At 42.1% G+C, this 23,810-nt stretch overlaps 1 protein-coding gene across 2 annotated transcripts in view; it reads left to right on the forward strand.

Annotated features, from left to right (window-relative positions):
• met (MET proto-oncogene, receptor tyrosine kinase) overlaps positions 1-23,477 on the forward strand; it is an 81,483-nt gene extending 58,006 nt beyond the window's left edge. The window contains exons 11-21 of one of the 2 annotated variants that reach the window (XM_037767322.1): positions 1,075-1,284; positions 4,908-5,057; positions 8,396-8,549; positions 9,822-9,956; positions 12,035-12,301; positions 15,646-15,726; positions 18,541-18,722; positions 18,863-18,972; positions 19,198-19,363; positions 19,804-19,940; positions 22,253-23,477. In XM_037767322.1, the coding sequence (XP_037623250.1) occupies positions 1,075-1,284; positions 4,908-5,057; positions 8,396-8,549; positions 9,822-9,956; positions 12,035-12,301; positions 15,646-15,726; positions 18,541-18,722; positions 18,863-18,972; positions 19,198-19,363; positions 19,804-19,940; positions 22,253-22,553 (1,893 nt within the window). In that variant the 3' untranslated portion in view covers positions 22,554-23,477. The remainder of the gene's footprint in view (positions 1-1,074; positions 1,285-4,907; positions 5,058-8,395; positions 8,550-9,821; positions 9,957-12,034; positions 12,302-15,645; positions 15,727-18,540; positions 18,723-18,862; positions 18,973-19,197; positions 19,364-19,803; positions 19,941-22,252) is intronic. The other variant, XM_037767323.1, reaches the window with a different exon arrangement.
• The last annotated feature ends 333 nt before the right edge of the window (positions 23,478-23,810 follow it).

Here is a 23,810-nt window from a genome sequence, read left to right on the forward strand (position 1 = left end):
CACTCGTACTGTTACATACTCAGGTGGCACCCTCCGGGTCTGAAAAGTGAAGTCAATGCTGAAGTGCCTTAAACCTGCATTCTTTCTAATGGCCAGCAGGGGGCGACTCCTCTGGTTGCAAAAAAATAATCTGATTGTATAGAAGTCTATGAGAAAATGAGCCTACCTCTCACTTGATTTATTACCTCAGTAAACATTATAAACATGAGTTTATGGTCTCAATCACTAGTTTCAAGTCTTCTTCAATACAGCATGATGTTCATTTAGTAAATTATGGTCCCATTTAGAGTCAAATGAAGCAGGAGATGCGTTAGGGCGTGGCTACTTTGTGATTGACAGGTCGCTACCATGGCGTTGTCCAGTCTGGGAGTTTTCCGTGTTTTCGTCTTAGAACTTTAACCCTTTCACAGTGTGTTTTCAGTTCATGAAAGTGTAACATTTTGGTTGCCTAAAAATATCTTATTCAGCGTTTGGTTGTACTTAGCTCCACCCTCTCCCCCTGTCACTCCAGATTTCAAAACGGCAGTCCAAAAAACTAATGGGTGATATCATGGTGACTACGTCCACTTCCTATATAAAGTGTATTGCTTTAGTTGGTGCCTGTGACCCTCTATACATCGCTCTCCAACTTCCCTGCGTACATCAAAACGTGTGCCAACATTATTTCCTAATAAATGTGGTAAACACCTGTACTTTAATGAGGAAAGTGTTCCTGAACATAACACAGATGTGAGCACCAGGTGTGTCTCCCTCTCCCCTCCCAAACAAGATGTCTGCGATGAACGGAGATTTATTAATCTCAAATCATGCCTAACGTTAGTGGAACATAACATATGGGGTATGGAATTAATCTGCAGATGCTCAAGTTCAAAATGAGACAAAACTTTTCTATGGATGTCAGTTTTTGAGGCACGACAAAAGGCCAAAATGCATGCAAAGAAATCCAGCAGAAGTGATCTTAATGTTTGTTTGTGCTCTTACTTCAGCTCTCATTTCTCAAAACCTGCATTTACAAAAGTGCTGTTTTTCTAACCTTCACGTTTTTGTCCGTCATGTGTTCCCTTCCTCCTCCAGAGCTGTGTGTACGCTGAGAACCGGACGTCCATCCAGTGCACCACGCCCTCTCTGGCCAAACTGGCTCTGCAGCCGCCTGTGGTCACCAAGGTGGCGTTCGTCTTGGACGGCTACTCCACGGATCAGTGGGACCTGATCTACGTGGAGGACCCCCTCTTCCAGGACCCCAAGCTCACCTCGAAGGACAACAAGAGTATCGTGGAGCTCAAGGTAAGACTGTAGGGTCAGCACTCAATTGTGGCATGATTGGTTGTTAAAAGAGAGGAGGCTGTGACTTTCGTTGTCTTTCAATTACTCTGTTTGAAAAAATATAATGGAACAGCAAAGGTTAGATTCATCCTCTGGTAAAGATTGAGGCGAGACACTACAGGCAAAAACATTGTTTTTCATGCATTTGAGATTTTGGACTATTTTGTTTCCTTAACATGTCTTCTTTCAGACTAGTGGAAAGACATCATCCAAATACACATTTAGATGTTTATTTTACTACTTCTGTCTGTACATTTCTCCTAAATTCACCAAAAGTTACCATTAGATAATGCCTCATTTGCCAATTCAAACATACATTTTCAGGAAACTTGTAATGCAAAATATAATTTTCTTAATGTAAGTAATCAACTGGGACGTTTCATGGTGATATCTATCACTTATTCACCTTAAAAGTGAACTCCAGCAGGGCAGAAACAGGTGCAGAAACTCAAGACACCTGCAGAAACTCTTATCGTCAAGTTCAAGGTTGTTAAGTCAGAAAATCTCCATGTATGTGCTGTAGCACATTTCAAAAGCTATTCAGAGAACAGCGAGCAGAAACATATACATATACAGACTCCCCTGCACCTCTCCGCAACTCCACAGATTCGTTAGACTTTCATTTAAATTCAGAGATGTAGTTTACAGAGTTTTGAGATGAATTCACACTTTGGAAGCAGGTTGATGTTCAATCCGCCGGTCGCTCCACTTTGCCTCCCGATCATTCACACGTCCGTGGTCCGGGTCAAGTTGGGAAGGAAACAATACTGAAAGAAAAACAGGAAGTGAAGTCTGTTTCCCATCGTTTACACCCTCCCACCCCGACCTCCCCATCACTTCCCCACTGCTACACCTCTCTACGTATTCTCTCCGGTGACATGCATTGTTCTGACTGCCGAGGTCAAAGCTCTTGACATATTAATGCTGCTTTTCAAACAAGCCACCACATTCCCCCGAGCCTGTTTCAGCAACACAATGAAATACATATTTCTCCTTCTTTCATTTTTTTTGTTGGACTGCAGCTCGACGCTTTGTGGCAGCTGTGCTGGACCTCTCGCAGGGGATACTGGCTGTTTTTTTTTTTCTTCTTTCCGTCTTTTCTCAGACGTGACCTTGGCCCCGATGCTAAATCCACCACCAACCCAACCTCTAACCCCCCTTCATCCCTCCCTTCAGCCCAGACAAACCCCCAGTTTTTACCCAGGGGGGATGGTACCAGGCATCGCACCGAAACAGGCCACATTTAACGCCATCCGATAACCCTGCCCCTGCAGTGGCCTCCAGTAAAGGGCAAACACTGGGCTCATTTAGCGCCATCTGATAACTCGAGCCCCAAAACGGCTGCCAATAAAAGACAAATAAAGGGATATTCGGCTGTGACTGACGGGTCCGCACCAGGCTGTTGATGTTGGCATGTAGCCCGGCTCTTATCGCTGTCGATCACTTCACGGGAGGCTGCGTCTCACTTCCAATTATCATCGTAACAATTTATTTAGAGTAACTGTCTAATGACTTTAATAACTCTTCTCTGCTGTGTGTGTTTGTGTACAGCGTTGTCTGTCACGCCTACAGCTGGGAAACGCACTGAACAAAGACTGCGTTGGATGATCTTGTTACAAAGTGTTGTCTTAGTGTGTACGTCCTAATTGCAAGCAAGTGGGTGAATTTGTGCTGCTGCTGCTGCGTTTGAAGGCTGCCAGTGTGTGAGAGTGCAGTAACAGGTGCGAGCCTCCACTCTGTGTCAAATTGGAAAATCCCAAGCTGTCACGCAAGGAATGTGATCATTCTCTTTATTGCCTTCTGCTGCACTCAAACAAGTGTGTTTATGTGAGAAAGAGAAAGAGAGAGAGAGAGAGAGATGGAACAGAAAGTGAACGGGAAGAGTAAACAAGGGAACGAGATCGCGGCTGAGTGGAGGAGAACGGGAACAAATTTGTTCTCTCACAGCTTCCCGTCAAACACTCACTAACTCTTTACTCATGTGGACAATTGCTGTGTGTGCTTCCAGTCAGATCTCAGAGGGGGTGTTGTCGTTCCATTAGGGGTCAAACAAGTAGAATAAGTTGCTCAATAAGTCTTCTTACTCATAACAGAAGCAGCGAGCTCAGTTCATGCTCAGTCAGTCCTTTCCATCACTATGAATCATGATGCCAGGAACAGAGACCTGCTCCTGATTTACCTCAGTAGTACTTCTAAGACTATTTTCTACACTGTTTTCCAACAGATTTGAAACTTTCTGTTTCCAAATCCCAATATGTCCTAAACAAGCCATAACATATGGCTTCGGACTATAAAATTCATATCATTTTGTCAACCATGCACGCATGTCACTTACTGGCCTTTTAAAAAAGTCCTATAAATAGTTTAAAAGCTGCACAAGGAAACTTTAAAGAGTGTGAAAGTTTAAATAAGGAGGTCTGTGAATTACAGAGAACACACTTATGTGACCTGTGATTGATTTATACCAAAGTAAACCTTACCAAACAGCCTCCCACCCTTCCATCCTCGCCAGCAGTCCACATCTTCCACTCTAAAATTGATGCAGCCTGACTGTGTGTGTCCATAAAAGATTAAATACTGGGCCTCAGGGCACAAACACTAAGAATGTGCACCATACAGGCACAGTATAAATATAATACAGACCTTACGCCTTAATCTAAAAGTTACTGTGAGGAACATTTTACTGGTTATGAAACAGTCTCAGTTTAATGCTTCTATATGACCTACATAAGCAAACGAGACCATCAGCGAGCAGACCAGACTTTTCAGACCAGGCGCCAACCTCCAGGTCTGAAAAGTGAAGCTAATGCGGAAGTACTTTAAACTTGTATTCTTTCTAACAGCCAGCAGGGGGCGACTCCTCTGGTTGCAAAAAGAAGTCTGATTGTATAGAAGTCTATGAGAAATGAGCCTACTTCTCACTTGATTTATTACCTCAGTAAACATTGTAAACATGAGTTTATGGTCTCAATCGCTAGTTTCAAGTCTTCTTCAATACAGCATGATGTTCATTTAGTAAAATCTAGTCCCATTTAGAGTCAAATAGACCATAAAGCAGGGGATGCTTTAGGGCGGGGCTACCTTGTGATTGACAGGTCACTACCACAGCGTTGTCCGGTCTGGGAGTTTTCCGTTTTTCTTGTCTTAGAACTTTAGTTCTTTCACAGTGTTTTCAGTTCATAAAAGTTAATTGTGACATTTTGGTGTCTTAAAAATGTCTTATTCAGCGTTAGTTGTACTTAGCTCCAGCCTCTTGTGTCACTTCTGGTTGCAAAAAAACAAGACGGCGACGGCCAAAATGCCGAACTCAAGGCTTCACAACTGCAGTCCACAAACCAATGGCTGACGTCACGGTGACTACGTCCACTTCTTATATACAGTCTATGGTCTGGACGCACTGACCTTTGACCTTAGTAATAGTTGTTTGACCTCAACCCTTTTGCCACTGTTGACCTCATATGTCTCCCTCTCTTTTCTCTCTCCCTGTATCTCCTTCTCTTTTTGCTCTCTTTCCCCCAACGTCCTTCTATCTCCCCTCATTATTTCCTTCTCTCTCTTTCCTCCCCCCCTCTCCGCCACTGCAGGGTGACCGTATGGACAGGGAGGCGATGAAGTGTCAGGTCCTGACGGTTTCCAACCGCAGCTGTGAGAGTCTGATTCTGATTGGAAACACTCTGGAGTGCACCGTCCCCAACGAGCTGCAGGCCGCCACCGCCAAGGGGCTGCAGGTGGAGGTGAGACACAGTTTACAGATGCCAAGACAACTGCAATGTGCTTTTCTGTTTGCATTAAGAGCAAAACAGGTCCGTTTGTTCTTTTGTAGTTCAGTTTTAAATTCTTTAGATACACAACCATTAACATATTCACACATACAGACTACAGAGCCATAGAGATTCATACACAGGTGCACACACCTATACGTACACACCAGCTCTCCATAGCCTGTGCAACAGTTGGTCTTTAATTAACGCAGTCTTTTGTTTATATAGACTCACCACAAACATATATCCACACCCACACACACACACGCACTCACACACATCCTCTTCACTCCACTGAATAGACGTCTTGTTCCAGCTTCTCTGCATGTTGACAGCAGAAAAAAAGCTTCAGTGTGTGTTTGAAGTGGTGTTGTATGGCAGTGAAGTGCGTGTCTGTGTCAGGGTGTGTTATTTATTCACGTTCAGATTAATTTAATTTGCATGTGAATTAGGGAATTAGCTCACCATCCCATTGAAGTAAAGAACACAAGAGTATGCAAACAGGTTTCTTCTCCAGTTGTAGAGAGGGTTGTAAAAACATACATGCATTTTGTAAAAACGTTCCGCCGTGAATCTGTATTATTATTATTATTACAGTTGCATTTTCCTTTTAAAACCGCCTGAAAGAAGTTTAAAAAAAATCTACCAACACGGTGAGATCATTCTGACCTTTAGTAAACCATGTTCATTTTCTGTAAACCAGGATTTATCTCACCCTATTTGCAGAATTATGTCCTATGTTGGGCTATTTTGCTTCCATAACATGTCTTCTTTCAGACTAGTGGAAAAAAAACATCCAAAATACACATTTAGGTGTTTATTTTACTACTTCGTCTGTTTGCGTCTGTAGATTTCTCCTAAATTCAACCAAAGTTAGCATTAGATAATGCCTCATTTGCATATTTACGCATACAATTTCAGAAAACTTGTAATACAAAAAATAATTGTCTTAGTGTAAGTGATCAACTGGTGAAGTTTCATCCATTAGTTAATTTTTTTTTACCTTATTTACCTGTAGTGTCTCCCCTTAAAGGCTCAATATGAGATCAAATGACTCAGGATTTTTGCAGGGATGACACTATTTACTTATTGTAAACCCTAGTTCTAAAAGCACAAATATTCCTGTGAGCCAAAAATGATCACGAGAAGCTTTTAAACAAGATATTCTGTATCAAACATCTGCTCTGAGACGAGTGGATTCAGTAGAGCAGAGATCCATGAAGACACTTCTAATGCATTCATATGAGAATCCCCCACTGTTTGTGTTATCGGGCTCAGGGAAGGAATTTTAGCAATAAAAGGTATCATATAATCATACCACAGCACCTGCTTCTGAGGAGGAAGAGGCCGACTCGCCACATAGCAAACACGCAGTGATGATAGATGGATGGAGTATGTGAGAGAACTGGTTTAGCCGCGATTATTTTTAGAATATTTCAGTGAATTTAACAAATTAGTAGCATCTTACTACTTCAGCTTTTATTCATTTTGTTTCCTATTTTTATGTATTAGATTAACAATAACAAAAACAGAAAGTAAAGACTGTACGAGTTAACAGGATCATTGTGCCGTCGGCCATATTGAGCGTTTCATTCTGCGCTCTGGGAACTTCATGGAAAAAAACGCATTCCTTCAGCGCTCCAGATCGTTTACAGGGAACTTCAATAACTCTCGTGTCCTAATGCAGTCCCCTTATAAAACACCAGCTCAGGGAGAATTTATTGCACAGTGTGTTGAGTGAAAGGGCTCAGCATCCAGCTGTCTTGTCACTTGAATATAAGTTATGAGGAGGGGACGTACAGTATAGAAATGTCAGAGGAACCCCCCCACCCTCCCCCCCACACACACACTGTCTTTTATTAATGAGGGGTTTAAACGGGACAGACGTTCATCACCTGTGACTCACATTGTGGAAAAAAACTCAATATAATACTGATGCCTCTATATGATCTACATAAGTAAACGAGACCAACAGAGAGAAGATTATTTCTATATAGCTATTCTTAATCTGGCAAAATCAGATTAAATCATACAGAGACACCTTCAGCTCAGAATCCGGCAGCGACCAGCCCACCGCGGACAGACCCAGTCGGTATCGCTGGGCCCGCTGGAGGGAAGGGAGGTACAGGAGAACCAGAACCAGGACTGCGTGTGGCAGACTCTCTGACCCTGCTGTAGTAAAAATGAGCAACCCGTTTTCACTCCCAACTCGTCAGATACCGCCGATTGGGCATCGGAAACCGACGCACGGAGGCACCCTTTAGTGACTGTATGTGACGAACCGGGCTTTCAACTAACTCCGATGTAAACCCACCCGGGGCGTTATTCGTCAGTCGGAGCAAGTGACTTAGTATTAATAGCGTGAGAGTCCGCTAAGGGCGGGACTGGTGCTGGATGGGAGCTCATATTTTGTGTTCTGAATAAATTTAGCATCCTTGTTTGCAACAACCAGCCTCCACATATCCTCGTGGGTTATAAGAGGTTTGATAAGAGAAATGTCTCTAACCTTTATGGTACAAACTAATATGCAGCTAAGACGCTGCGCTGTCATCCTTAGAGATAATATCCAGCGGTCGCCTTCAACGGCGTGCTCCAGACCAGACGTTATCAGCCTCATCACTGTCGACTTGTGAACTGGCCTTCGGAGGAAAGCCGGTATCTCGGGGGATGGTCAGCCAATATCCCTTAGCTCCACAAGCCTACACACACACACACACACACACACACACACACACACACACACACACACACACACACGCACACACCGTCCCATCTGCAGCAGTAGAAACCTCATTTCCACTAAACCTAATAATAGCAGAAGCAATATCACTGATGTAATCTGCCTCCAGACTGTGGCAACAGACTGTGTGTGTGTATGTGTGTTCTTGCATACCATATGTCTGAATGCCTGTTTCATGCCTCTTTTAAATGCTTGTGTATATGCCATGCATGACATACTGTACAGTATGTGCCATGCATACAGTTGTAGTCATTGTTTATCAAGCATCTGTCTACATGTTGTGCGGTCTGCAAGTATCTTTGGCTCTGTACTACAGAGTACTACAATTTTAGGAAAACAGGTGTAATTGGACCAGTTAGCATAAACTTACTTGCACATGAAAATGTGTCTAAACTCAGCCAAGATGAGTTACGATGTCGATCCTGTTGAGCTGGAATTCAGACCTTTACACTGAATCTTTACCAGCTCTTCAGTAGCTGACCTCTGACCTCCCTATGGATGGAGGCTAGTTCAATAGTAATGATCAGTGTTGTTACAATTGTGACACCCCGAACCCCTTCACTCTCATCAGTGGCACCAGGCGGACTCCATCATGCATCTGGGCAAGGTGACGCTGGCCCAGGCGCAGGACTTTACGGGCCTCATCGTGGGCTGCGTGTGTGTCAGTCTGCTGCTAATGCTGCTGGGAACGCTGCTCATGTGGAGGAGGAACAAACACATCGACGGTAAGAGATGTCTGATCGTATTGGGTCAAAGGTCAGTTCACTTCTTCAACTTCTGACATCCTAAACTCAGCCTTAATCTTAAAATAGTGACCGACTGGCATTGATTTCACAGGCCTTTGTAATGTTATCTGCTTTTGAAATATTCTGGTTTGGCCAGAATATTGGACAACTGAGTACATTTTTAATATATTGCAATAAGGCGGTAGCAGCAAAATGCAGAGTTAGGCAAATGCAAACAGAGGAAAATATGTAAATTGTAATAATCTACCAAAAAGAATGAAAAAAACACTATTATTTACAATATTTTTCATTACCGCAGTTTAGCACTCCACTATTTTTAAGATTTTTTTCCAGTAAATTTATAATCTTGTAAATTTTTGAGTTCTTTTTCATAAATTTGAAAGTTTTAAGTTTTTTTCTCGTAAATCTATGACTTTATAATCCCGCATATTTGTGTTTATTTTTTTCTTAAAATTATGACTTTATATTCTCGCAAATTTGTGAGTTTTTTTCTCCTAAATTTTGTTTATTTTTAATCTCAGAGAATATAAAAACAAAATTTGGTAAATTTACAATTTTATAATCTTGCAAATTTGTGAGTTTTTTTCTCGGAAATTGATGACTTTAATCTCAGAGAATATACAAGTTTTTTTCTCATAAATTTACGGCTTTAATCTTAGAAAAAAATGACCCCCCTCCCTCGGCTATGTAATTATTATTTTTTACCCGCAATGGCCCTAATACTCCGTCATAAATATGTGAGTGAATCAAGATGAAAATAGACATTACATCTATATGATATACATCATGCATGTATGTGGTGTAACGCTCTGTATCAGTGATAAAACAAGTTTGAAGTTGTTAATATTTTGAACAAGTTGAATTAAAAGTGAACTGACCCCAGCCCTGGTGTGTGTGTGAGTGTGCGTGCATTAGCCTTAATGCGTCTTTGTGTGCGTGTGTGTGTGTTGATATATTTACCAACATGCTGCTATAGTTCAGTGTGTCTTCTCTAACCTGTATGCATGTGTGTCTGCTGGGTTTTGTTCATTGAGTTTGTGTGTGGGGCGCATTGGTGAAACGCTTTGCCTTCCTTAGTAATTCTCTCATCTCTCCCCTCCCTCCCCGTTATCTTTTATCTCTCCCTCTCTCCATCATCACTTGTTTCCTGTCTCTCTCTCATCATCATCCTGTCTCTCCCTCTCACCGTTCCTTCTATGCGCTTCTTATCCCCTTATGTCTTCATCATCCCCCCCTTCCCTCTACTTCTAGATCTGTCTGAGGTGTGGTATGATGGCCGGGGTCACATCCAGCATCTGGACAGGCTGGCTAATGCGAGGAGCGTCAGCCCCACTAACGAAATGGTCTCCCACGAGTCAGTCGACTATAGAACAAACCTGCTGGAGGGTACGTCAACCAGATAAGCCCCTCCCCCTGCCCCCACCTGACATCTTCTCCCCCCCGTCCCATCTTCCCCCCTCCCTCCCATCTACCTGCTTCCCTCCCTGTGGGGCTGAACGCTGTGCTAGCTGTGCATGCCTTACATGATCTGAACTAACACCCGCAGCGAAGTTTATGAATCATTGTGGTGTTTTTCTTTTAAAATTCACTGATCAAAATCATCCGTGTACCCAGCATAGACCTCATAAACTCAGCGTTACCGCTCCCTCCTAACTCTGACACTCCTTCTCAGAGTTATAATCCAGTCAGATTAAAAGACACAGATATGATATACTGTCAGAATCAATGCAATTTACTCTTTCCTTGACGGTGGTATCTCTGATGTTCATAATGAATAAGCAGCCATAAATTTGCTTAAAATACATGTTAAAGAACGACTTCAGATCTTGCCTATTAATCATCTAAACATTGTCGTGCCAATTTAAAATCAGATGCTGTCTAGAGTGATGAGAGAGAATCAACAGAATGCACAAACACAATATTTGTCTATAATTTTCCCAAAGATCTTTAACGCGTGCATGCATGGCGTCACTCCTAGTGAATGAGTGCTCTGCAATGAGTGAAGTTCAGCCTTATAAAGTGGTACAAGGATGACCATAAAACATCTCTCCGTGCCAGATGTCAACATCCTCCACCAAAATGAAATCTAACACAAGCTCTTTTCTCATGCTCTGCAGAATTATAAATGCTTACTGTTTCTTAAAGATTGCAAAACTATATGATTACATTTCCTACAGATTGCATGCATATACAGAAAACCTTTAATACATCAATTTCCATTGCAAAAGTAATCAAATAATGGTTGAATTTTCATGGTGCGGATTCATCTGAATGTGCCTGCTGTTGCTGGAAACGAGATTGATGAGAACAGAGTTAGTGGGCTGTGAAATTAAAACTAAAGAAAGGCTCAAATGTAGGACTGCCCCCTCTTAGTCAATTAGTTGACTAATTAGTGGTTTCCATAGTCATCTTTTATGCTTTTTTTCATGCTGAATGACTTATTACCAAGAAACTTATGAGCACATCTCTGGTTAACACAAGATTTAAAGTGGTGCTTTTGTGTGATTCTTTGTGGAGAAACTCAGTTTTACAGATCTGTCGATTAAATTAATGAATCGATTAGTCGACAAAATCGTATGAGTGTTAGTCGAGTAAGAATTTCTTTGGTCGAGGACAGCCCTAGTAAAAAGCTCCATAGAGCTGTAGAATAAATGAGAACTCTCTGTGGGTTCGTCAGACCTCTTTCATATTACATGTAGTGTGACATCACTTTCCATAATATGGTCTGTCGATTCAAGCACTTTGACTTTAAATATCTTTACCTCACTTCAGTTGATTTGTCCGCTTCAGATTGATTTGTAGTTGAAGACAGTCACTTCACTTCCTGTGGGAAGGAAAAGCATCCCTGCTTGTTCATCTGTAGTGTAACACAAACACACACAAAGCTGACACAAATCAGCACAGCAAGAAATCTGCCAGTGAGACATGGATTATTTTGGAGTCTTTGTTGATGCAATCTTTAGAGTCACCTGTGGTTTTGGTTTCCTAAGCTTGAATCCTGAGGGCGTGAGGGGGGCTCCATGTATTATGATCCTGAGCATGATGGGCAAAGCAATTTTCCTGCTGCTAAAAAGTGACTTGAAAGGCTTAAAGTGTGCAGATAGTCTTACTAATGAACTAATGCTTGTCCTCAGGGAGAGTTGGGGTGTAGGGTCTGAAAATCCATACACAGTATAGTATATATTTGTGCTCACCATTTATGTCTGTAAGTCCTCTCTGTCCTCTTGTTCTGGATAAGGCTTTGATATTTTTGCATGCATTTATTTTCCTTCCACTAACTGCAGCAGAGCAGAAATCAGAAACTTTGTTTTTCCGGCTCAGTTACCCTCCATCACAGTGTCCAGTTGCTCCATGCCTTTGTAGCTGTTTTTTTCTGATCATGTAACACACCTTGACCTCTGGAGGCCCCGCTGATACAGTCGCTGACCTTTAACCCCCCTCCCTCCCCTCCTTTACTTCTCCAGATCAGGGCACCGACAGGCCCGAGACATGCCGGGGTGCTCCTCCCATCTACGGGGGCAACGGGGAGCTGCTGTCCCCCAGACTGGGGGCGCTGGGAGGTGGGATAAGGATGGGTGTGAGAATGGACGGCGAGCTGGTGTCCCCCCTACTGATGGCCCCGGTCCACATCGACCCATCCTGCCTCCACCCAGACCTGCTGACCGAGGTGCAGCACGTGGTGATCGCCAGGGAGCAGCTGCTGCTCCACCTCAACCAGGTCATCGGCAGAGGTCGGTCACACAAATACTTTCTTTACTGTTAAAATAGATTGTTTTTAAAGTATTACACATCACTTCAAACTTAAGAGTTTATTATATGTCTTTAGCATCCTGCGTCTTCAAAATGCATAACTGTTGACCTTTAGTGCAGAAATAATTACAAAAACATAATTTCTTCGCAAACATTTCTTGATGGGATTGAATCTGATATCAAGCGAGCTTAAAATAGAGATTTATGTAAAGCTATACAAAAGCAAAAGTCGCCCACAAAGAGCTAAATTGTCAGCTTTATCGAACCGCAAGCTTGACATGCAGACACTAAAATCACCTCACATTGTGGTGCTTAAGTAGGCGGGTCAGACCCACGGATCAAATTCAACTTCAAGAGGAGAAAGACCCCGAACCCCTTCCATGTCACAGAAAACAGCCCTCTGCCCCCTCGGCTGAATTACCCCCTGAAGAAAAGAGCCTGGATTTCGAGGCAGGATTTTTTAAAGTGGCGTAGGATGATTTGTTCACAGCTAGTATTCCCAGGCTCCATTGTTGGGAGTCGTAATCCAACACCCTCGGCCATCTGCAAGGACGTGATAGGAGAACGCCGCGCTCATTTTATTCCTGCAACCCTCCCAGTCTGGGGCAAGCCCTCATGTCTTAAGAGATATAATTCAATAAAATGCACAATAACTCAAAGGGGGTTTTGGCATCTAGGCTATTAGCTTGCGTGGCGTATTGATGAATAAAGCTTCATACTGGGTTACTTGAGGGGACAGATTTAGTGTGAGGGTGATGGTAACTTAAGAGACTCAGAATGAGCTGTTAAAGGTGTGAAAACAGGCAAAACACACATACAAGAGTCAGGCATTTGTTTTCACACCAGGGGTCAGCTGCATAAAAATAGACCTAGTCATAAATTTTAGTCAGACTTTTTTATAGACAATTCAATTTACCTGTTGCATAAAGCTTCCCTATGAGTAACTAATGTAAGACTGATTTAGAAAGCCTCTTGTGCAATGCATTATGGGTGAAATAAGACACTTCACAGAGGAGAAAAATAGCGGATGCAACAGCAACACCACACCAAGTATGAGAGAAAAGGTAAACGGCATAAATCCAACGGACATTAGAAGCGTCAAAGATGTTCAGAAAAAGAAAATCAAAAATATGGTACAAGAATCCAAAAGAGTAATGGATAAACAGTTGAAATAGTTAGCTAGGTTAACTCGCCTTCTAACTGATTGTTGCCATAGCAACAAAGCTCTCACTAGCTTTCCTACCTCACATTAAGTCAGGCTTAATTAGACTAGTCTAACCTGACAATCTAAGACCAGTCTAAAGCCAAGACTAGTCTTAAACTTAGTTTATGCAACTGGCCCTTGAGAGTCCATAAAAAGCTGCATGCACAACATGAAATCACCTTGATCCTTCTGCTCTAAACTTGAATGTTTTTTGTATATACGCGTGTCAGCAGTGGACAGAAATATTTTTCATCTGATTTCTGGAACTGCTGTGATCATGGAGCCAACTGGCAGGATGCATGATCTTAATCATAGTGGCTCTGTCATGAAAAAAGGCTTCAACAAGCCAAGATAGAAATGGATTGCACAATATCCCAAAATGTCCTGTAATGTTGTCCTGCAAGCTACGTTGGTAATTAAGATGGTGCCATACAGCTGTTACCATTTATGGGCCAGATTTAGAGTCTATGAATAGTGAGTACATTAAGCAACAAGCCATGATCAGAATCAGATTGATTCAAGTTTATTGGTCAAATATGTTCACATATACGAGGAGTTGGATGTCAGTAGCTCTCAGTGTACTTCTTCTGTGCAGTGCCAAAATAAATGTACATGCTGCAGGGATGTTTCTTCAGACGCTGGTGCTGCAGTGTCACCGATGAAGCATCAGATTTTTTAATGTCTGCTGTCTATTCTGCTCGGGCCTCAGGGGTTCTAGTAAGCCGTTACAGTATGATCACATTTAACACTTTAAATGTTTTCCAGCCAGGTTTGTGATTAATAGTGGTGTGAATCACAAGTTTCATCATGATACGGACAACGAAACGATATTTGCAGATGTCGTAAAGACTGCCACGATACGATTTTGATTCAATTCAGGGGCCTGCGATCGATATGAGACGATATCATATGTCCATTTAACACAAAAAGCAACTAAAATATGATTTGACGATTTTAGTACTGGGCTCTGTTGGAAGGAGGTGCTATAGGAATTTCAAAATAAAGGTGCATCTTAAAGAATTAATTTGTATTTATCTTATTTAACCTTTATATTGCCAGGATAATCCTTTGAGATTTTGAATCTCATTTGCAAGGGGGTCCTGGCCAAGATGGCAGCTTAAAAGTTTCATAAAAGCACAAATAAAAAACTAAATATTAGGGATAATGTACAGCAAGCGAGTCATTGTTGTGAAATAAACCCCTTCAGGGCGATGCACCGCTTTGCGTCGGGGTGCTGCATCGCTCTGTCTGGGTTTATTTCACAACAATGACCCGCTAGCTGTACATTATCCCGTTTATTACACGGCTGCTTACTTAAGAAATCAATAATTTGACACAAAAACGGTCCGCCAGAGTCTGACATCAGAACTGTGCCCATAGCAACGGTCTGTTATACCTAGCAACGGTCTGTTATAAAGACATAACAGACCGTAGAGCGCCATGATTGACCAGTCAGAATCGAGTATTCAACAAAGCCGTGTAATAAAAAGACGTGAAACATTTCACAAAAAAGAGACAACAGACTTAAAACAAAAAGCAAGTTACATCAACCAAATAATTCTCCTTCAGTGTCAGGTCAACAGTGCTCAAATAATCCTTTATCCTGTTTTTAAATTCCTGCACGCTTAGTTCAAAATGTCCGAAAACGTTCCAGAAACTTAAAAAGCGCTTTCACAAAAAACGGTGCAGGTTCTATAGGGACAACATAACCTACTTAAATTGTCCACATTATGATGTGTATCGACGTCTTCACTTGGCATTGATGATATTGGATCAGTGATTAAATCATTGGATTACGGGGTGCACAGGTCGTGCAGTGGAAAAGTTCCCACACACCAAAGAAGAAATCAATTCCTACTAGTGGTACCTCGTTGATTAACATCCCAAAGTACCAACTGATCTTGGCTGCTATTGTTCACCTCCTTCACAGCTGGACCTCTTTGTTATTTTGGTTCATCTCATGTGTCACTGTCTAAAATGGACCTCTTTCACAAAGGCTTACTTTGTATGAGGCAGACATTTTTTTTATTTGGAATGAAGGGATTTACAGGTTTGAACACGAGCTTTTGAATTCACTGATACCGACTAATTGTGACTAACACATCATGTTGTAACCTGCAGGTCACTTCGGCTGTGTTTTCCATGGGACGCTGCTTGAGCCAGACGGGCAGAAGCAGCACTGTGCCGTCAAGTCCCTGAACCGTGAGTACAAACCTCCTTTACATGTATATGGGTCAGCCAAAGACTTTAGAAATAAGGAAAGGGACACTTTTCCCCTTAACTGATACAAGAACAGTGTGCTAAGCATCTGTACACACATTCATCCGTTCCATCTTCCCAGTACAAAAGCTTCAGCAGTTTTACTGGAGAAGTTTGGGGGTGAAGTGCACTGCTGAAGGGGATTTGTGATGCAGATTGTTTAAATAGCATAGAGTGTTGCTGCTTTCATTTATATTTATGATATATGCAGTTAACATTTAAACATTTAATTACAAATTTTAAATTAAATGTATAGTGTGTAGGATTTAGTGGCATCTAGTGGTGTGGTTGCAGATTGCAACCAACTGAATAGTTAACAATAAGCTGCAGAGTGCAAACCCATAGTAAAGCCATTCACCTCGCTCAGAGGCCATCCTTACCATAATAACACTACTTTAGGAGCGACGGAAGTCAGATGGAAGTCAGACGGTACCACGGTTTTACACTCTGCAGCTCACGTTACCGCAGTTTCACAAGCATGTCAGAGAACTACGGTGGCATTCAGGTAATGTAAAAACGTGAAAGGCTCTCTCTAGAGCCAGTGTTTGGTTTGTCTGTTCTGGGCTACTGTAGAAACATGACGGATTCCCTGAAGAGGACCCGCTCCGTATGTAGATCTAAACGGCTCATTCTAAGCTCATGAAAACATAACGATTGTTAGTTTCAGGTGATTATACACTAATGAAAACATAGTTATGAATATTATATTTCATTTATGCTAATAGATCCCCAGAAATGTTACACACTGTTCGTTTGCAACGTATCCTCATACAACGGTTAAATATGATATTTTACAAAAACATATTTTTCGTGCGTTTTCCTACGAATGTCCAGCAACACGAGCGATCAGTTCGTCTGCGTAAGCCCCTGCAGTGTTTAGGCAACAAAATTACTTGGTTAGGTTTAGGAAAAGATCATTGCTTGGGTCAGAATAAATACGGAAGTTACGTGACTAATAAATCAACGTTGACTTCTGGGTTCCAAATAAAAGGAAGCCATTATGTAACATATTGTCATGAGCTGCGGTTTAGCTAAAGGCACCCGACCTCCTGATGTCCGATTTTAAGTGCCATTTTATGTTTTGTTTTTTATTATATAGGGACAGGGGAGCATTTGTTTTTCAGATTCCCCCTCAGAACACACACACACTCAACACACTGTCTCCTTGTCCAAACATATTCATAATTATTCCATCCTTCATCTGCTTATATTGCGTACTTATTGTATGATATCACAGCACTCCAATAGCATTAAGGACCTCATCTCATCAGAGCCCCCTGAATCCTTTTTGGCTGAGCTGATGGTGATGAATGAGCGTCTGATGGTGAGGACGGCATTAGGGTCCCCTATAATCGTGTAACCTGTCAGTTGGAGCAGAGAGATTGATGCAGGAGGAGTAATATGGAGGAAAGCTCAATGCAGTCACAAGGAGCCACCAACCATAGTGGGATGGGATGAGCTCGGCCTGCTGGGGGTTTGTCCTCTGGGATTTGGACCTTTTTTATTAAGTTTAGTGATTTCTCAGGGCACCATGTCATTGTTTTTTGCGTTCTTTTGTTATATTTGAGACCCTGAGTTGCTTTTATCCTAATATAACTATTACTAAGACAAGTAGTTGAAAGTAGAAAAGCCAAAGACGCTTACTGAATGATTAGTGAATGATAGAGAAAGGAATATCCACACAGCAATGACGTAATTGTCGTCCTTAAGGCTCTGAAATCAAATGTCATCTCTTTCTATCTTTGGGGTCTAACCTCAGTCGAAGGCCAATCGGCTGGTTTCTCCAGCTTCCATCTCTAACCAGATTACAGCAGAGTCAGGGGGGCTAAAGTGCGGGACATCAGAGGCAGGGATGCAATTGGCAAATGGGAGTTTGGCGTGGGTCAGGTCTGGGTGAGGATATTCGGGGAGTTTTTTTTTTTTTCTTGATTACCATCATCATCTTTTTTTCCAAAAGGTTTATAAGGAATGACCATCCTGCTGATGTCAGTACAGCAGAGGTGCTCCATGTCTTCCACTATAGTCGGAAAGATCTTTTCAGTACCCTACATCACCAACTCTTCCTGTCCTTTACTTGCTCTAACTGTTTCCTACGGTGGTATAGATTAAATAATAATAATTTTGAGCCAGGGGAGGGGGTAGTATTCCGAGATAAAAAAACTATTTTTTTGTCAAGGAACCACATACAGTAGCTTCACTTTGCAAGGTTGGATCAACGTCATCACACCATAGACGCCACTGTTAAACATTGCGGTAACGTGAGCCACCGAGTGCAAAGTATATGAATTATATTAGTATTTATTTTAATGTTTTAACACAGAAAGAACATGAAATAAAATGAGTATATGTATCTTTTAGGACCTTCACCTTGCTCAGAGGCTGTCTTTACCATAACAACACATTAGGAGCAATGAAATTTAGACAGTGGCTACATTTGGGACTTTAATATCAGAGAATTTCTGAGTTTTTTTCTTGCAATTTTATGACTTTATAATCTCAGAGAATATTCAATTTTCTTATCCTAAATTTGTGATATTTTTTCTTGTAAATTTACCACTTTAATCTCAGAGAATATCCAAGTTTTTTCTCATAAATGTACAACTTCAATCTCAGAGTTTTTTCTCTGAATATTATCCCCCTTTCCTGGCTCCGTAATTTATTCTTTTTTTTTTTATCTACAATGGCCCTAATATGCAGTCGTAGTTTCCTCATCTACAAAATGTTCATGTTTTTTCTTTGTTCATTTTTTTTATAAAGGCATCACAGATCTGGAGGAAGTGTCCCAGTTCCTGAAGGAAGGGATCATCATGAAGGACTTCAGCCACGTGAACGTTCTGTCTCTGCTGGGAATCTGCCTGCCGCCAGAGGGCTCGCCGCTGGTGGTTCTGCCCTACATGAAGCACGGCGACCTGCGCAACTTCATCCGCGATGAAGGACATGTATGTACACGAGATAGATGCATGCATGTTGGGATTTATTCACAGGCTCTTGCAGTACATATTTAGACTGACATGTACAGTACAGCCTGCATTGATCAGTAAACAAGTGATGGACCTCTGATGGTTGTTTTCACCCACAGAACCCAACAGTGAAGGACCTGATGGGCTTCGGGCTGCAGGTGGCCAGAGGGATGGAGTATCTGGCCAGCAAGAAGTTTGTCCACAGAGATCTAGCTGCCAGGAACTGCATGTGAGTTCACATCTATACATTCAATATCACGAGTTTGTATCATATATAGAGCAAGCTACTATAGATGAGACTAAAGGGAAGAAAAGGGAACAGAAAAAGCATAGTACTGCATAGGAGATTAGAAAGAATACAAGAGAAATAGAAACAACATGGGTTGACTTGTAAGAACAAAGAAGAAAGCAATAAAAATACCTGAATAATAAATTGTCTTCTTTGCCCCGACAGGCTGGATGAGAGCTACACGGTGAAGGTGGCAGACTTCGGCCTTGCTAGAGACGTGTATGATAAAGAATATTACAGCGTCCACAACAAGAGTGGAGTCAAGCTGCCCGTCAAGTGGATGGCTCTGGAGAGTCTGCAGACGCACAAGTTCACCACCAAGTCAGACGTGGTGAGGACTCAGTCACATTTGTAATGGAAAATTGTGTTATGATCTCACTTCTGTTGGCAACTTTTTACATTATAACAAAAAATGTGATGTAAACGACTTCACAAAAGTGTGCTTCCCAACCTTTTTCCTTAAGGGACCCCTTTTCTATCATTGAGTAAACTGACATCCCCTGACTATGTGACATATTTTATAGATATTTCATATTATATTCAATGTGTAACAGTACAGAACAACTGATAAACTGTACAATTAACCCAAATAGTGAACACGATAACTGCAGGAAGTTTGTGTAAAACGAGCAATTTGGATGAGTCCAACCCTTAAAATCAAGAAGGCCTTGCGACCCATAGTGGGGTCAGGACCCCCAGGTTGGGAACCAATGCTACAGGATGTTAGTAAAAGGACAATAGTGAGAGTTCATTTTCTTGTTTTTCTTACAGTGGTCATTTGGCGTGTTGCTATGGGAACTGATGACCCGTGGAGCCCCGCCATATTCGGATGTGAACTCCTTCGACATCACCGTGTTCCTCCTGCAGGGGAGGAGGCTGCTGCAGCCCGAGTTCTGCCCTGACGCGCTGTAAGTTCACACACACACATATACACACACACACACACACACACACACACACACACACACACACATATATATACATACTTTTCACCTGTCATTCACCTCCTCTAGCAAAGTGCCACGGCTCAGTTATTGTGAGTGATTTACTGTAGAGCTGCACTTAAAATACGTCATGAGGAGAGTCTGAAATCAGGAGAGAGCAGCAGGAAAGAGCTGTATAAGCAGCAATGGAAGTCATAAATAAAAACCACTCAAGTTTAGATCATCCATCATCTACTTCAGCAACAGTCTGAAACACGCTCACAGCTCCTCAGTCGAGCGTTACATCTCATCACAGATGAGGGTCAAATAAAAGTCACTTTTTCTCGCTTCACCACAAAACACAAAGAAAGTTTTTCAACTGAAACCCAATACCAGTTTATTTGCCTCTTCTTGTTGCTGTGGTAGTTAAGTGCTGCCTGTCGCTCCTAAATAGCAGCCATCATACAGAACAATGTTTTTTTGTATTTTATTATTATTTTCCTTTTTTCATCAACAACATAACTTTGCAATTCATTCAGTATGAAATACCAAATACAGACTTGATACTTAATCTTTTTGCACATCAGCACCACATTATCATAAGTATCATGACCTTGAAAAGATTGTGAAAGAAACTGCGTTTATTCCAAAGAAAGGACCACACGGACCTAGGGGTTGCCTCTTTTGTGGAGGAGGAAATTACTTTTTTTCTAGTAAAGTTATGACTTTATTCTCGTAATATTATGACCTTTTTTTCTTGAAAAAATCTGAGTACTCCGTCGTACTCTGAACTGTCACAATCTTAGAAAAATGTGTCTTTTCTGCTGATAAAATACCGCCACTACCTGACATGACTAAAACAAGAGCAACCTCTATTTCATGAGTAATGAAAGAAGCAAAACATGAAGCTATTTATAAAAAAAAATGTCAAATCAAATCACAGGAAAGTATTTCAGTGTCAATACAGCGCACACTCACTGAATTGTCCTTATCCATTAAACTCTGACCCACTGGTGCTGTGAAACGAATGCCAAGTGTGATCTCATACGTTGCAGATAACATCATGAGGTACGCTGCATGTCTACAGTGTTAGTGTGTGGAAATTAGATGGGAGTGGGAGTGTTCAGGTGAAGGAGGCAGAGGCCCAAACGTTCCCAAGCTGTAAATTAAACAGAGACATCAGGGGGTGATGCACGTCTGCAAACATTCCCGCAATTCTTCACTCCCAATCGTTCGCGGGGTGTTTTTTGTGATAGCAGTCGCTGGCAGGTACTGTGGACGTGTGATAATGGGGCCATTCTTCTTCATCTTTAGCAATAATAGGGCGGCTCTGCCAAGGAAAATAATAACGGTAATATCAGAGACGTCTGACAGGGTAAAGAGTTTTGTTGCAAAATGACAAAAAATGATTGATTGTTGGTGTGAAAGTTATCTTAGAGACACGTTGAAATAATTATCAGCTGTAACACCTTTTCATTTCACATGCACAACACCTGCGAGGATGGAATAACTTGCAGCATGTTTGTGGACGACTGAGTGATGAAATGAACTATTAATATCTAATGGAGCAAGTTGAAAAAACATAAAGTTGCCTCTCAGATTTCCAAGTTCAAATGATGGCTAATAGATGATTTATTGTTGCATGGGAACACTCTACATGAGGAGAGGAGAAGCAGATGCTGCCACAGGAAAAAATAAATTAATGATAAAATGTCAAAACTGTATATAAAGATAGACGAGGCGTCTCCACTTCCTCCCGCTGTACGAACGTGAAGCCAAAATATCCCGGATACGGGAGCTGCCATCTTCACCACGGTGGCTGTTAGGCTAGAAAGACTCAACAACTAACCATAATATCTCTATAAATACATTTTTGATCAAAATGACAATGTTGTATTACACAGACTCGTGATGGTTATGGAAAGTTAAAGTTACATCTCCTCTCTCATACAAGACCACTTCACTCAGAGCAGCTGTGAATACAGGTATATTCAGACAGACAGGATGAGAAAAATAGTAAACATGTTCTAGTAGAGACCCAAAATCCAAGTATGAATCTGAAAAATGCGCATGATATGTCCCCTTTAATTATCAGGTTATCTTTGGACTTTCTTTTTTGATTAGCTGATTAATAGTTTAGTCTATAAAATGGCGTAAAGTACTGAAAAACACAATTTCCGAGAGCCCAAAATTCTGTCCAAAACCAAAAGATATTCAGTCTTATAAAACAGAGAAAACCAGTAAACATTCAGATTTGAGAAGCTGGAAAAAGACCCTCTCCTTTCCTCTCCCTCCAGCTACACGGTGATGATCGAGTGCTGGCATCCGAAGTCGGAGCGGCGGCCCACCTTCTCCGAGCTGGTGTCGCGCATCTCCGCCATCTTCTCCAGCTTCAGCGGCGAGCACTACGTCCTGCTCAACACCACCTACGTCAACATCGAAAAGATGAGCCCTTACCCCTCGCTCCTCACCTCCTCCACCACCACCACCACCACCACCGCTTCCTCCTCTTCGTCTTCCTCATCCGACCCTCTCTCCACGTCCTTGCCGACCCAGTCCCCCCTCTTTTGCCACGTGGAGCGAATCTGCTGCACCTGAGAGAGGAAAATAGAGGGGAAAAAAAGACTCAGATGATTGAGATAAAGAGCAAGGAAGAACGCAGTGAGGTGATGAAGAACTACTGTATTTACTTGCTAAACACTGGACACTGTATGCTGAGGAAAAACACAGTTTTTGGAGCTTTGACTGTTCACTCAATGTACATAGATCGTCTACAAACATCGCCAAACGACAGAGTCCTCCGTGAACTATAGGGCTGACCTTATCGACTTTTCTGACCTTTCATCGACGCCGGGGAGCACGAGGTCAAGCATCCTGCGTCCTCAACAAGACAATTACAAGGCACAGGAACTCCTCCTCGAAGATCCCCGGTGGACAATGCCACTGTCTCAGAAGCACCATTCATCAAACATCTCATTGACTGCTGTACCCACACAGGGAGAGGATAGATTTACTGCTCCTGCTCCTCTCTGGGTGGCATCGTGTGCTTCAATACGCGGCGGTGGCTCGGACCTTTTTCTCTGTCTCTAATGTGAATGTTTGACAAATGGCCATGTATTGTGTCGTATAGAAAATGTCACGCCACCTCCTCACGCGCCTGCACTCAAGAGAGAATGAAGCCTGCTTTGATAGATTGTGGCGCCTCGGGAAAATAGGCGCTGTGGAGGTCGATGGTGGCAGGTAACAGAGGAAGAGCAGCGTAGGTGTAAGGTGGGATGTGAAAAACAAAACCTGCTGCCTGTGTGCAGTTCACTGGATGCTTTATTTGTATAATTACATATTAGCTTTTGATATGCTTGGAGAAAAAAAAATGTCTTGCAGCCTCGCCGTGACTCACCTGTGTGAAATCCCCAGATGTTTCCAGGTGAAAAGGGTCAGAAACACCTTTTATTTTGTCCCATCATGTCAAAACAGTACAACTCTGACAACATGCAGCCACCTGAAAGCTTTGAGGTTTTCTTGTTGCTTAAGTCTCGGTTAAACGTGATTTATGTTTGCACCATCAAACGGCTGGTTTTCGCCTGTCCACACACATCCAAATTTTTCTAACTACGCAGATGCGGATGGGCAGAGGAAATGTAGAACTTGAAGAGCTTTGAGAGTGTCTGTTTGCCGCAAGAAGAAACACAAACGGAGTATGAAAGATCCAAATGTTTCCTCGTCATGATTCCACGTCAGCTCATGTCCGTGCACTGACAGCTGCGGACACCATGGACACTACGTGAACTACGTAGTGTATATACTGTCCGCTTGGAGAATGCGCTCCATAAATCCACAGTAGATCGCCAAGCTACT

This window comes from Sebastes umbrosus, chromosome 4, assembly GCF_015220745.1.
Source record: "Sebastes umbrosus isolate fSebUmb1 chromosome 4, fSebUmb1.pri, whole genome shotgun sequence".
NCBI classification, from domain to species: Eukaryota; Metazoa; Chordata; class Actinopteri; order Perciformes; family Sebastidae; genus Sebastes; species Sebastes umbrosus.